The following is a 13,848-nucleotide window of genomic DNA, read 5'->3' as shown; positions in this document are numbered from 1 at the left end:
CTCAGAGTGCGTACCCATGTCCTCTGGTACCTCCTCAGGAGGTCTAATTGCTGAATTTATCTCGTCCCATTTTTCAGCTGACAAAGATTTTGTGGGCCTCTGTGTCCATCAACACACCAAGATTAACTAGGTGCTGAGAAGGCTAAAGAGGACTCATTTTGAAACTTTTCTATAAACCCATGCTGTTGCAACCTTTCGATTTTTGTTTGAGCCGCCAAAATAGACCCCTCTTTGGAGGAGACTCTGACTAGAATAACGTCCAGGAAAGGGTATACCTGTATCCTGTTCTGCCTGAGAAAAGCCACCAAAATGGGGACTTTTGTGAGATATATATGACTGTCTGAAAGGCAGCATTTTGTATAGAAAACAACTGATCCCATGAATGAAGCACAGAAATCTCTTGTGTACCTGATGAACTTGCATATGAAGATAGGCCTCCTTCAAACTGATTCCTGTAAGATAATCCCTCTGTCAGATCGCCACCACTATGGACTTTAAGATCTCCATCTTGACTCTGGCCCTTCTTATGGACTTGTTCAGGTGTTTTAGTCCAACAATGCTCTGTCCTCCCTGGATCTCTTGGGACAAAACCAAGACTGAGTAGTGCTCAGAGAACATCTCCACCTTGGTAATTATCTTGCCAATTTGCAGAAGCGGATTTAGAATATTTTACCTTGTTTGTGGATTTAAGGATACTGGAGAAGGGAGAAAATGAAGATTCAGAATATTTGAAAATTCTATAATGTACCCTTGTCAAAACACATCCAGGATCCATCAGTCTGATATGGAGAAAGATCACTGGTCCTTGAATGTTAATAGGCTCCCCCCAGTTGTCGCTCGTTGGAATTCTCCAGACTTAGTCAGGCATTGTTTTTAAGTGTTGGAATTTGCATTGCAGGAAGATGGATATCTACCCTTTCAAGGCTTAGATTTGCTGTAATCTTACCTTCCATACTTTCAGTAGCCAAGAAAACGAGATTCATACCCATAATAAGGTCAGCTATCCCTTCCCAGATTTGGAGTAAGGATGGTTCTGTAAGATCTTTTTTGATTTATTTGAGGATTCCAGCATCATTTTGTCTCTAACAGCTCTCCAAATAAGCCACCTCCTGAATATTTTGAAGACACTAACGTGATTCTGGCTTGTATATTGCCTTTCCAGGCTCATAAACAAGGATGCCATCTGGTCACCATGCTGGAGGCCGTGACATGTGCTGAAAACATCAAAGCATCCCTGGTTTCATTGGTTATGAAGGCTGAAGCCATTGAGATTTTCTTTAACTCCAAACCTAACCAAAACAATTTCTTAACTTTTTTTTTTTTTTGGCAGTCTGGCTGCCAAACTGTCAGTCAAGGCCAGGACTGTCCTTGCACAACATGTTGCTGCAGGAGAAGCCCTCAGAAAGGAAGATGCAGCTTCAAACGTACAGAACAATGGTATTTCCATTCTGCAATTGTTGGGTTCTTTCAGGAAAAAATCCCCTTCCATTAGGATAGCAGCATCTTAGACTAGTGCTGAAGTTGCTCTGACACTTTGGGAAGAGACAAAATCTCCTTTGCTACGGTGTTCGTTGTAGAATTTTTTGATATACCTGGATGCTCTCAGGTTTTGACAATGTTTCCCATTTGGCCTTAATTACTTTTTCCAAAAAGATGTGAAGGACAATATATAGTTCAGATTATGAACCGACTAGAAAATATTTTTTTTGTAATTTCTGGACCAAATGCCTTTTCTTCCTTGGAGTATTTGCTAATGGGCTCATCCAACAACATACCTGAAGTATCTAATCACGCTTTGTAACATCTTCTCAAATGACAAAGATCCTCTTGCTTTGCTTCATCCTGTTATTTAGATTCTGACTTTAGAGTTCACCTTCCTCCTCTGAAGAAAATCCTGACAAGTCCTCTCTGGGACTTGGATTGAACATACTTCCTAGTCTTTTTTCTTTTGTTGATACACATGAAGATGAGGATGAAAATGAATTAAATGATGATGAAGATAAAGAAAAATCAGACACAAACAATTCTATTCCTTTTATTATTTTTTTCTTTCCATGGATCAAAACCTCGTGAGCAGAGTTTTTGCTCTGGTGAGGAGTCAAAGAAACTGCTAATTCTCAGAAGAACAGGCCAAGTTTTTTTCCTAGATTTCTGTGGTAATTTCTTGAACCCTTTCCCCCCCTTTTTAAAATTTTACTCTTTAGGGGAGGTGGGGATTGGGAATCTGAGTCAGGTGAGGAGTCCCGTGAACCTCCTCTGCTAAATGCATCTCTTTATCTTTGCCCTTTTGAGAGCAGACCATATGCTAGTAAGGGGACACTAAGCTGCTGCCCAGGGCTCCAAGACAGCAGACTTTGAGGTAACAATGCTTTTCATACCAAACCCAAGAGCTGCCTAGCCCAAGAGATAATTTCTTCCTGATGAGATTCCCTTCTTCTTCCCTATATATCTATATATGCAGAATTCCTGACTTTCCCAGAGGCTAATGGAAGGAGACTGAATTTCCTGCCACGGATTGGGGGGGGGGGGGGAAGGTGGGAATGATGTGACCTGCATTGCAAGAGGGCACATCCCTGAAACAGTCTTACTAGTCACTTCTTGTTCTGCGTCTGGCAGATTCAGCCAGGCCCGCCTATGGTTTCCCTGTGCCAGGATGCTGTCCTTTGATGCATCTGCCTCTGGTGGCCAAAGGGATCTCCATTTTTCCTCCATCCTTCAAGACATTCGCAGTCTGGCTGTCAAACTCCCTGCTAGTGGGGAACTAGCTCCTGGGTCAAAATAAGGCCACCCAGAGCGAAACAGTTTCCAACCCAGAGAATGAGGCAGCTGGAAAACAAGGCACAAGCTTATTGCAGGGATGCAGAACAAGCGTAGCCTTGGTCTCCTGTCTGGACCTTTCTCCATCATTCTTATAGCCCGTTACTTGAGCAGTCGGGAGTGGCGCAGTATGAGACAAACTGCATCTTTATATTTTGGGTTTTGTTTTCCCATTCTCTCTTGTAGCAGGTGCTGGATTCCACTTTCCTGCCAGTAGCTACTGGAGGCAGAACAAACCCGAAACTGAGGGGAGGGGTCTCTGGAAAGTGGGGGCTAATCCCTTGTCTGCCATCCAATCAGCTTTGATTCTGTAGCAGTAGGGGGCAGACAGGCAATGACCCATACTGACAATCTGTGGATTTAGCTGTGAGAGAGAATAGGGGCATCAAGCACTCAAACTGCAACTGCTATAAGGAAATATTGCACTATAAGTATTAGTTTAGAATCAGCTCAGCATTAAACAATATATTTTGGGTCAGTTCAACAAATCAAAAATAAAAACAAAACAAAAACAAAAAACACTTTTTGTACAAGCAAGGCAGAAAAAATAATTCTGTCAAGTGGCCACACAAGAAAGCTAAACTCTGTGCCATAGGATCCTGCTGTTTTCAGCCTCTTCCAGACTCATAGGATCCACTGAGTCCTCACTAGGTATTCTAGGCTTCAAGTTGCATGCAGCTCTTATTCTGGGGGAATAAACTAGAAGCCCTAACTCAATTTCCCCTCCTTCTGGTCCCACCTTTTTCCCCTGGGACTTTCAGGTGCTTTTTGTTAAAAAGAAAATAGTATATATAATTGTAATTTACCATTTTTGCATAAATAATTATGTTAACACTTTTACTTTAGAATGACCTGTATGAATATATTCACTTACGGCCATTATGCATCTGCTGACAGAAAAAGTCTTCTGGTGTTTGAATATGGGCAACTACACCAGAAAATGTATCTCCCACGGATACGGAAACAACCTTTATGGCTAAATCACTATTCTGAACCAGTTCTTCATCTTCAGCTGTTTTTTCTCTTTCTCCCTCAGAATCCTTTTGTAACACAGTACCTGAGGAAATACAAACATAATAGGAGAAGCTATTTTACTGAGTGAATATTCTAATAAGAAAACACACCACATCACAGTCAACGGTGAACTGAAGCTAGTTCCACTGTCCAACATCTTAAGTAACAGTTCGAAACAGAGGGCAACCTAACTTCACCATTATCTCCACACCATCCAAAATAGGAGAAGATACCATTCCCAAATTTCAGATCAATCTGTCAAAAGCCTGACTGGTTTGCTCACCTGTATCTGGGTCCGTTTTCTTAGTTTCTTTCCTCTTTGGACTCAATTCATGTCCCATTTCGAGAAGTATTTTATCTAGGTGTTTCCCTAAAATACATATTTATGTAAATTAAACTAATTTACCATACAAAGGCAGTCTCAGACTAGTTTTTTAAATCATGTTTTCTGAACACACTCTCTAAACTACTAACCCTGGAAAATCTGACCTAGACTATGTCTATTTTACTTGTTGGTCAAGCATCTAGCATGCCGTGGGTGTTGAATAACATTTTTATATAGATATAGATATAAACACAAGTCTCAGAGTAGTTTGACTATTCAGAAGCTTCCTAAAAACACCCATTTCTCAAATATTATTGCCTTGCTAATTTCACTTCACCAAAATATCTATAACAATTGTTACTGAATTTGTTATCATGCTAATTTGTTATCACTCTATAGTTAAGGCTGAGTTCCTTGTGTCACACCAAGCAGGATTCAACCTCTCCAGATCTTCCCCAAACTTACAGCACTTTGAGTACAGAATGAGGCCTGAAAATTTACAAGTAAATCCATTAGCTTATGAATTAGTTAATTAAAAACGGGGTCCTTTAAGATCTTCAGTGTCTGACAGTCTCTTCTCTTTGTCCCAAATGAGTAGAACAACACAAATACTTAAAATTAATTTTGTCTGAGAGTTTGATCTCATACACAACCTATATTTGAAGAAGTTGGGTTATAATTAAGCTAAGTTATTAACAATCGTATCTGTTATGATTATACAGGCTACTGCCAGGCTCAGATAATTTAAGTGGGGCCACTGTAATTCAATCAGCATTCTTCCTTTATAGCTAATAATTCTATTTGCTATCATTACACAATAGCATGCAGGAAACTAGTTGCATGTCAAGAGTTCTCATTGGTAAGTTAGCTGGCTCAAATATCACTACTCTTTAAAGGTTCTGTGGCTACAGCCATAGTATGGACATCAGTGACTAAAAGACTAGATCAGGGTGGCCAACCTGAGCCTGAGAACGAGCCAGAATTTACCAATGTACATTGCCAAAGAGCCACAGTAATACATCAGCAGTCTCCCCCTCCCCCCTCCCAGCGCCTCCCGCCCACCGACAGCTCCGCCGATCAGCACCTCCCCCTCCCAATCAGCTGTTTCATGGCGTGCAGGAGGCTCGGAGGGGGAAGAGCAAGGGCATCACAGGTTCAGGGGAGGGGGCGGGAAGGGGTGGAGTGGAGTGGGGGCAGGGTCTGTGGCAGTGCCGGGGGTTGAGCAGTGAGCACCCCCCAGCACATTGGAAAGTTGGAGCCTGTAGCTCCAGTCCCGGAGTCGGTCCCTACACAAGGAGCCGCATATTAACTTCTGAAGCCACATTAACTCCGGAGCCACAGGTTGGCCACCCCTGGACTAGATGGTACCACTGCCTTAACTTCATGGCACACCAACGCAGCACTGCACACCAAAGCAGTAGCACAATGGGAACCCTAAAAGAGCAGGTACTATAGAATTGAGCTCTCCCTGCCTCCCCTCTTCACATAGCACTGGTTTCACAAAGAGCTCTCAAAACCAATAAATTAATTGCAAACTTAGGTCCAGACCCACTAGTTTATCTCAGCTGTTATAGCAATGCAAGGCTGGGTTTACAGCTGCTTAGCTGGCCAATGCACTCTGGCTGCTTCATGCTACTCTTCTCTACTGAGGACTCTGTCCTTAACATGTAAAGATTTAAGGTTGGTATTATGACTTCAAATAATTAGAAATATCACATAGTAGCATTTTGGGGGGAATTCTTGTTTAGTTTTTATGTTAGTTAGTTTAGTATGTAATCTTAAATCAATTTTTAAAAAATAAGGAAAGTCCCAGGAGAAAAAAAAAAAAAAAAAAAAAACTCTTAGAAGCTGGGTTTAAGGTTGAGAGTATGTACCAGTAATTTAAGGATAAATTTTTTTTCCCCAAAACCATGCATTAAAAACTCAGGAAATTAAAAGTTACGGTAATAATTAAAAGAAATCCAAACATGTTAAGCTAAGCAATGCACAGTTTAGGGATCCAAACAACCTTGAGTCTGCCCTGTAGCGATGACTTGAGGGAAAAATAAAATCGGATATGTCTTTGGCCTGGTCTACACTAGGAGTTGATGTCGAATTTAGCACCGTTACATCGAATTAACTCTGCACCCGTCCACACCACGAAGCTATTTAGTTCGACATAGAGGTCTCTTAAATTCGACTTCTGTACTCCTCCCCAACGAGGGGAGTAGCGCTAAATTCGACATGGCCATGTCGAATTAGGCTAGGTGTGGATGGAAATCGACGGTAATAGCTCCGGGAGCTATCCCACAGTGCACCACTCTGTTGACGCTCTGGACAGCAGTCCGAGCTCGGATGCTCTGACCAGCCACACAGGAAAAGCCCCGGGAAAATTTGAATTCCTTTTCCTGTCTGGGCAGTTTGAATCTCATTTCCTGTTTGGACATCGTGGCGAGCTCAGCAGCACTGGCAACGATGCAGAGCTCTCCAGCAGAGATGGCCATGCAATCTCAGAATAGAAAGAGGGCCCCAGCATGGACTGATCGGGAAGTCTTGGATCTGATCGCTGTGTGGGGCGATGAGTCCGTGCTTTCCGAGCTGCGATCGAAAAGACGGAATGCAAAGATCTACGAGAAGATCTCTAAAGCCATGGCAGAGAGAGGATACAGCCGGGATGCAACGCAGTGCCGCGTGAAAATCAAGGAGTTGAGACAAGGCTACCAGAAGACCAAAGAGGCAAACGGACGCTCCGGATCCCAGCCCCAGCCATCCCGTTTCTACGAGGCACTGCATTCCATCCTAGGTGCGGCTGCCACCACTACCCCACCACTGACCGTGGACTCTGAGGATGGAATATTGTCGACGGCTGCTTCCTCGGACATGTTAGCGGACGGGGAAGATGAGGAAGGAGATGAGGAGGACGAGGCAGTCGACAGCGCTTACAACGCTGATTTCCCCGACAGCCAGGATCTCTTCATCACCCTTACAGAGATCCCCTACCAACCGTCCCCAGGCGTTAACCCTGACCCTGAATCAGGGGAAGGATCAGTCAGTAAGTGTTTTAAACATGTAAACATTTATTTTTAACAGAACAGGAATATTAACAATATTAACAATGGGTTTCTCATGATTACTTTGCCCTAGGCGCTTAATGTTTCAGCAGTGCAACTACTGAAAAAAAATCTAATAATGTCCGGTTTAGCATGATTGTTCTGCCCTAGCCGCTCTACTGTTTAGTCCCTGCCAGTGCAGCTACAGTAAAATCCGGTCTATATGTCTGGGGATAGAGCTGAAATCCTCCAGGGACATCTCCACGAAGCTCTCCTGGAGGTAATTGGAAAGCCTTTGCATCAGGTTCCTGGGGAGAGCGGGTTTATTGGGTCCTCCGTAGTAGGAAACGTTTCCGCGCCAGGAGACAAGCAAGTACTCGGGTATCATTGCCTTGCAGAGCATGGCGGCATACGGCCCTGGTCTTTGCAGGCTTTCCCGAAGCATCCTTTCTTTCTCCGTCTCTGAAATCCTCATCAGAGTGATGTCGCTCATGGTGACCTGCTTTGAATGAGGTAGGGGAATGTTAGTATTGGGACTGCTTGCCTGTTCCTTTACAGAACTGTAACCGGCGGTTTACAGCCACGCGGTGGAGGCGGGAGAGGGGCAGCATACAGGGATCTTTCCCTGGGACAGCCGCGAGGGGGTGGGACAGGGGCAGAGTTCATGCTTGCCGGATTGCTGGCAGCAGGGACTGGCATTGCTTTGAACGTGAAAGGAGGCCAGTGCTATTATTAAAGTTTTAAGCAGCCACAAGTCTACGGCTTACCATGTCGGCCTGCTACACAAATTCCGGTGTCCTGCCCCGCTTCTCTGATCTGCACTGCAAGACCCCAGGCACTGAATGCGAAGGCTGAAAATTCGACCTTGTCCTGAGTGCGCATGTGATAGGTGCTGTGCATGGTCTTGTTCACAGAGAAAGACTATGTTCTTTGTTCACAACTAAATTTATCTTTCTGAGGAATTCACTCCCTTTTTCCCATCCCACAGCTGCGACTGTCTCCCGACCTAGCCTGGCATCACACTCCCAGAGGCTAGCGCAGATTAGGCGTAGGAAGAAGAGGACACGGGAGGACATGTTCTCGGAACTTATGGGCTGCTCCCGAGCCCAGGCAGCCCAGCAGACCCAGTGGAGGGAGAACTTGTCCCAAATGCACCGATCACACATGGAACGGGAGGAGAGGTGGCGGCAGGAAGACCAGCAGGCGACTCAAACGCTGCTTGGACTAATGAGGGAGCAAACGGACACGCTCCGGCGCCTTGTGGATGTTCTGCAGGACCGGAGGCAGGAGGACAGAGCCCCGCTGCAGTCTATCTGTAACCGCCCTCCCCCGCCACCAAGTCCCATACCCCCCTCACCCAAAGTCCCAAGAAGGAGGGGCGGCAGAGTCCGTGAAAACTCTCACTCCACCCCTGCAGACTGCTCAAGTACCAGAAGGCTCTCATTCCCCAAAATTTGATAAGTCCTTTCCTTCCCGCCTCACCCAAGCCCCCGTCCAAGTTTCATCCCCCAGTTTCATGTGTAGTTGCTAATAAAAAAGACGTTTCTGTTAATTACTGTTTCCATCATGTTCTTTTAGAGGAGAGTCTGTCTGAAGGGGGGGAAGGGGGTTGGTAATTGGACAGGACAGTCACCTTTACCAGGGTACAGAGGCGGAGGCAGGTTCAGTAGCAGGGCACACACACATTGCAGTCACTAGTTACCCTGGTCAGTCTGGGAGGTGGCTTTCATGTTATGTGTGTGTGTGGGGGGGGCTATGTGACTTTGTGGCGGGGGAGAGCGGTTAGAGAACTTATGCAGCGGTCCTTATCCTGGATCACAGAGCCACGCAGCAGGGGATCTGTAACCGTCCTCCCCCTGCCACAAAGTCACATAGCCCCCACACACAGAGTCCCGAACAGGAGGGGTGGCAGGCTCCGTTGAAACAACCAGTCCACCAGTGCGGAGCCTGTCATTCCTGGAGTTTAGAAGCGTCCTTTGCATCACTACACTACACCCGCTCCCCACCACAGTCTGCGTCCCAGGTTCAACACTTTACTGAGAAAACAGTAATAAAGAAAACGGTGTTCATTAACAAAATTCAAGTGATTTTATTTTTAAACGTGTGTTGGAAGGGGGGGGAACGGGGTATGTAACTGGAGAGGATAGTGAACATTTACTGGGTAAAGAAACGGGGGCAGGTTCAGCTTCTCTGTAAACAAACTTAATAGTCACAGGTTACCCTGCTCACTCAGGAACCTAGCTTTCAAAGCCTCCCGGATGCACAGCGCGTCCCGCTGGGCTCTTCTAATCGCCCGGCTGTCTGGCTGGGCGTAATCAGCAGCCAGGCTATTTGCCTCAACCTCCCACCCCGCCATAAAGGTCTCCCCCTTGCTCTCACACAGATTGTGGAGCACACAGCAAGCTGCAATAACAATGGGGATATTGGTTTCGCTGAGATCACAGCGAGTCAGTAAGGTTCTCCATCTCCCCTTGAGACGTCCAAAAGCACACTCCACCACCATTCTGCACTTGCTCAGCCGGTAGTTGAAGAGTTCTTTTTCAGTGTCCAGGGCGCCAGTATAGGGCTTCACGAGCCAGGGCATTAGCGGGTAGGCTGGGTCCCCGAGGATGACTATAGGCATCTCCACATCCCCAAGAGTTATTTTGTGGTCCGGGAAGTAAATACCTTCCTGCAGCCGTCTAAACAGACCAGAGTTCCTGAAAACACGAGCGTCATGAACCTTGCCCGGCCATCCGACGTTGATGTTTGTAAAACATCCCCTATGGTCCACCAGTGCTTGCAGAGCCATTGAAAAGTAGCCCTTTCGGTTAATGTACTGGCTGGCCTGGTGGTCCGGTCCCAGGATAGGGATGTGAGTTCCATCTATAGCCCCACCGCAGTTTGGGAATCCCATCGCGGCGAAGCCATCTATGATGACCTGCGCGTTTCCCAGGGTCACTACCTTTGAGAGCAGTAGCTCAACGATTGCGTTGGCTACTTGCATGACAACAACCCCCACGGTAGATTTGCCCACGCCAAAGTGGTTCGTGACTGACCGGTAGCTGTCCGGCGTTGCAAGCTTCCAGAGGGCTATGGCCACTCGCTTCTGGACAGTCAGGGCTGCTCGCATCCGGGTGTCATTGCGCTTCAGGGCAGGGGACAGCAACTCACAAAGTTCCATGAAAGTCCCCTTCCGCATGCGTAAGTTTCGCAGCCACTGTGATTCATCCCAGACCTGCAGCACTATGCGGTCCCACCAGTCCGTGCTTGTTTCCCGGGCCCAGAATCGCCGTTCCACAACATCCACATGACCCATTGCAACCATGATGTCCTCGGCGCGGGGTCCCGTGCTTTGTGACAGGTCTGTGCCACTCTCAGACTTCAGGTCCTCACCGCGCTGCCGTAGCCTCCTCGCCCGATTTCTCAGCATCTGCCTCTGGGAAAGGTGGATGATAAGGTGCGAGGTGTTGACAACGGCCATAACTGCAGCGATGGTCGCAGCGGGCTCCATGCTCGCAGTGCTGTGGCGTCCGCGCTGTCACTGACCAGAAAAGTGCGCGAACTGATTTCCCGCTGGCGCTTTCAGGGAGGGAGGGCAGGAGTGACTGTTGGATGACGACAGTTACCCAAAAGCACCCTCGACACATTTTTTTACCCAGAAGGCATTGGTGGCTCGACCCAGAATTCCAATGGGCAGCGGGGACTGCGAGAACTGTGGGATAGCTGCCCACAGTGCACCGCTTCCAATGTCGACGCTTGCCCCGTTAGTGTTGACTCACAAAGTCGAATTACTGTCCTTAGTGTGGACACACACGTTCGACTTTGTAATATCGATTCCACATATTTGATTTAAGTAAAATCGAACTACTCTCGTAGTGTAGACATACCCTTTGAGAATCCATTTAATGTACACTAGGACCACAAAAACTAAGACACATTAGTCACAGCCATATTATTACTGTATAACATCACTACAGAGCAGAGTTACAGTTGTTCCTGGAAAAGGCAACTACCTCAAAGTAAACAGTGTGAAAATTTTTTTACTATTACAGTAAGAAAGAATGTAAGGAAATAACCCCAAGTCACTACATGCCAGTATACAAGAGCTTCTTCCCATATGATGCTAAAGAATAGCATCATATGGGAAGAAAATTAACAAGATCATTTAGAAAGTCTGGATAATAAAAAAAGGTTCACATTGAAGAATTTAAGTTTATAAAGGTAGTCAACAAAGCATGAGATTAAGCCAATCAAGACACACAACTTCTGAAAACAAGATCTCTATTGCAGCAATTCAAATTTCTAAGACTAGAAAACTAAACATTTTAGGTAAAAAGTGTGAGATCTCATTTCTGTAGAACGCTTTAAGGCAGTGTGTTTCCCAAACTTGGGACGCCGCCTGTTAAGGGAAAGCCCCTGGCGGGCCGGGCCGGTTTGTTTACCTGCCGCGTCCGCAGGTCCGGCCGATCGCGGTTCCCAGTGGCCGTGGTTCGCCGCTCCAGGCCAATGGGAGCTGCTGGAAGCGGCAGCCAGTACGTCCCTCAGCCCGCGCCGCTTCCAGCAGCTTCCATTGGCCTGGAGCAGTGAACCGCGGCCACTGGGAGCCGCGATCGGCCGGACCTGCGGACGCGGCAGGTAAACAAACCGGCCCAGCCCGCCAGGGGCTTTCCCTAAACAAGCGGCGTCCCAAGTTTGGGAAACACTGCTTTAAGGGAACAGAAATGAGAATCAAAACAGACAATTTTGAAGATATTTCCCTGAACAATCAAACCCATCTTACCAGAACCTGGCAGGACAACATCTACAGCGAAACAAGTCATCATCTCCTCCTGTAATAGGTCAACAACAGTCACCGAACAGTACTGTCCCACGAGCAGAGGGGTAATAATGCTAGCACAGTCTTTGTTCCATCCTCCTTGTTTTGGAACAACATTAGCAACACAACACTTGATGGCCTGAAAGAGAGGACCATAAAGAATACATTTTTAAAGAAAATAAAATTAGGGCTTGCAAAATCTTTGGTTTGCAAGAAACACAATCACTGGTTCTTATTTTTGTTTTTGCACTCAAGTCAATGAAGTCCATATTAACAATTCAAGCTGTTTACATAAGGTACTACGGTTACAGGGGAACTAAGTGACAATATATTGTAATTCTTGTTCCTGTTCTTTCCCTCCTCCACTGTTATCCTCATTCATTGTGCCATACAAAATGGTTACAGACCCTACAATAAGTGCAGATGTGTCTTCAAGACCTATTGTCCATATATACTCCACTTCTGGTGTGCACATGTACCCCATGTGCAAGACTGCCCTTGCGCCTCCCCTCCCACCCCGTCCTTCAGTTCTTTCACAGACACAGAATCCAGGTGCTATAGAACTTCACAGGAGAAGGAGGGAGGGCAGTGGAATATATATTATATATTATATATATAAAATATCTTCAAAATTGTCTGTTTTGATTCTCATTTCTGTTCCCTTAAAGCAGTGTTTCCCAAACTTGGGACGCCGCTTGTTTATGTTTATATATATATATATATATATATATATATATATATATATAGACAACATCTCAAAGGGCCAGTTACTGTAGCGCATGTAACTGTTCTCTCTAAATGACTGTCAATACGTATTCCACTTTTGTTGACTAACAAGCAGTGACCTAGTATAAAGGAGGTGGGTGCTCAGAAAGTCTACTTAAATAAAGGCTGCAGGACAGCTCTGCTAAAGTGGGTTTCAGATCTTGATGCTCCAACTAGGCTGTGTAACGTGATAACGTGTGGACTGATCCCAGAGTAGCCACTCTGAGGATTTCAGATAGGTATGCATCTCAGGGAAGCCTGAGTTCCAATGGAGTTGGCTCTTACCTGCATGGGTGGATCTGATCTGGTTAGCTCATAGCATACCCGAATACAATTAGATACCCACACACTTAGCTTTTGGGTAGATCTTGCCTGAACTTTCATCCTATCTTCGAATGCTACAAATAGTCTCAGGGAGTCTGAAAGGCTTGATCCTGTCAAGGTAAAATGAAAGAGCCCTACACACACCAAATGTGTACTTTCTAGCTTCTCTTTGTAGTGGTCCTTAAGAAAACAGGCAGATAAATCATCTGATTTAAATAGAAGGCTACCACTGAGGGGAAAAAATGTAGCATGAGGCCTTAGGGTACTTTGTCCTAACGGAACATGATAAGACGGATAAGACATAAAAGAGCCTGAATTTCAAACTTTTGAGTTGATGGTATAGCCACTTCAGTTATGTCTGCACAGCAGCTAGCAGGTGCAAATCCTAACACAGGTAGATATTCACATGCAAGCTCTACTCAAGTTAGCATGCTAAAAATAGCAGTGTGGCTGTGTTGGCACAGGTGCTGGCTTGGGCTAACTGCCAGAGTACATACCCATGGGGTCGTGGATTGTATGCGGGCAGCTAGCCTAAGTCACCACCTAGGTTGCCACAGTCACACTGGGTTTTTACACCTCCTAGCTGCTATATAGACATATAAGGCCCTCTTCAGAGATGGATGATAGAGTGAGCAAGAATGACCATGATGAGAGGGACTCAAAAAGGAAAACCCATTAACCCAGGTAAGACTACACTGGGATCTCAGGAAGGAGAGGGCTCTGGGACTGGGGGGAAAATAAGAGCCTTAAGGAACCTGGCTACTGTGGGGAAGGAG

At 45.9% G+C, this 13,848-nt stretch overlaps 1 protein-coding gene across 1 annotated transcript in view; it reads right to left on the bottom strand.

Annotated features, from left to right (window-relative positions):
- Positions 1-13,848, bottom strand: part of TDRD1 (tudor domain containing 1) — a 64,224-nt gene that overhangs the window by 25,611 nt on the left and 24,765 nt on the right. The window contains exons 11-13 of the mRNA XM_065407943.1: positions 11,948-12,122; positions 4,115-4,201; positions 3,692-3,874 (exon numbers count right to left, since the gene is read on the bottom strand). Coding sequence (XP_065264015.1) covers positions 3,692-3,874; positions 4,115-4,201; positions 11,948-12,122 — 445 coding nt within the window. The remainder of the gene's footprint in view (positions 1-3,691; positions 3,875-4,114; positions 4,202-11,947; positions 12,123-13,848) is intronic.

This window comes from Emys orbicularis, chromosome 7 (genome assembly GCF_028017835.1).
Source record: "Emys orbicularis isolate rEmyOrb1 chromosome 7, rEmyOrb1.hap1, whole genome shotgun sequence".
Classification (NCBI taxonomy): domain Eukaryota; kingdom Metazoa; phylum Chordata; order Testudines; family Emydidae; genus Emys; species Emys orbicularis.
This window is presented reverse-complemented; position numbering and strand designations above follow the sequence as displayed.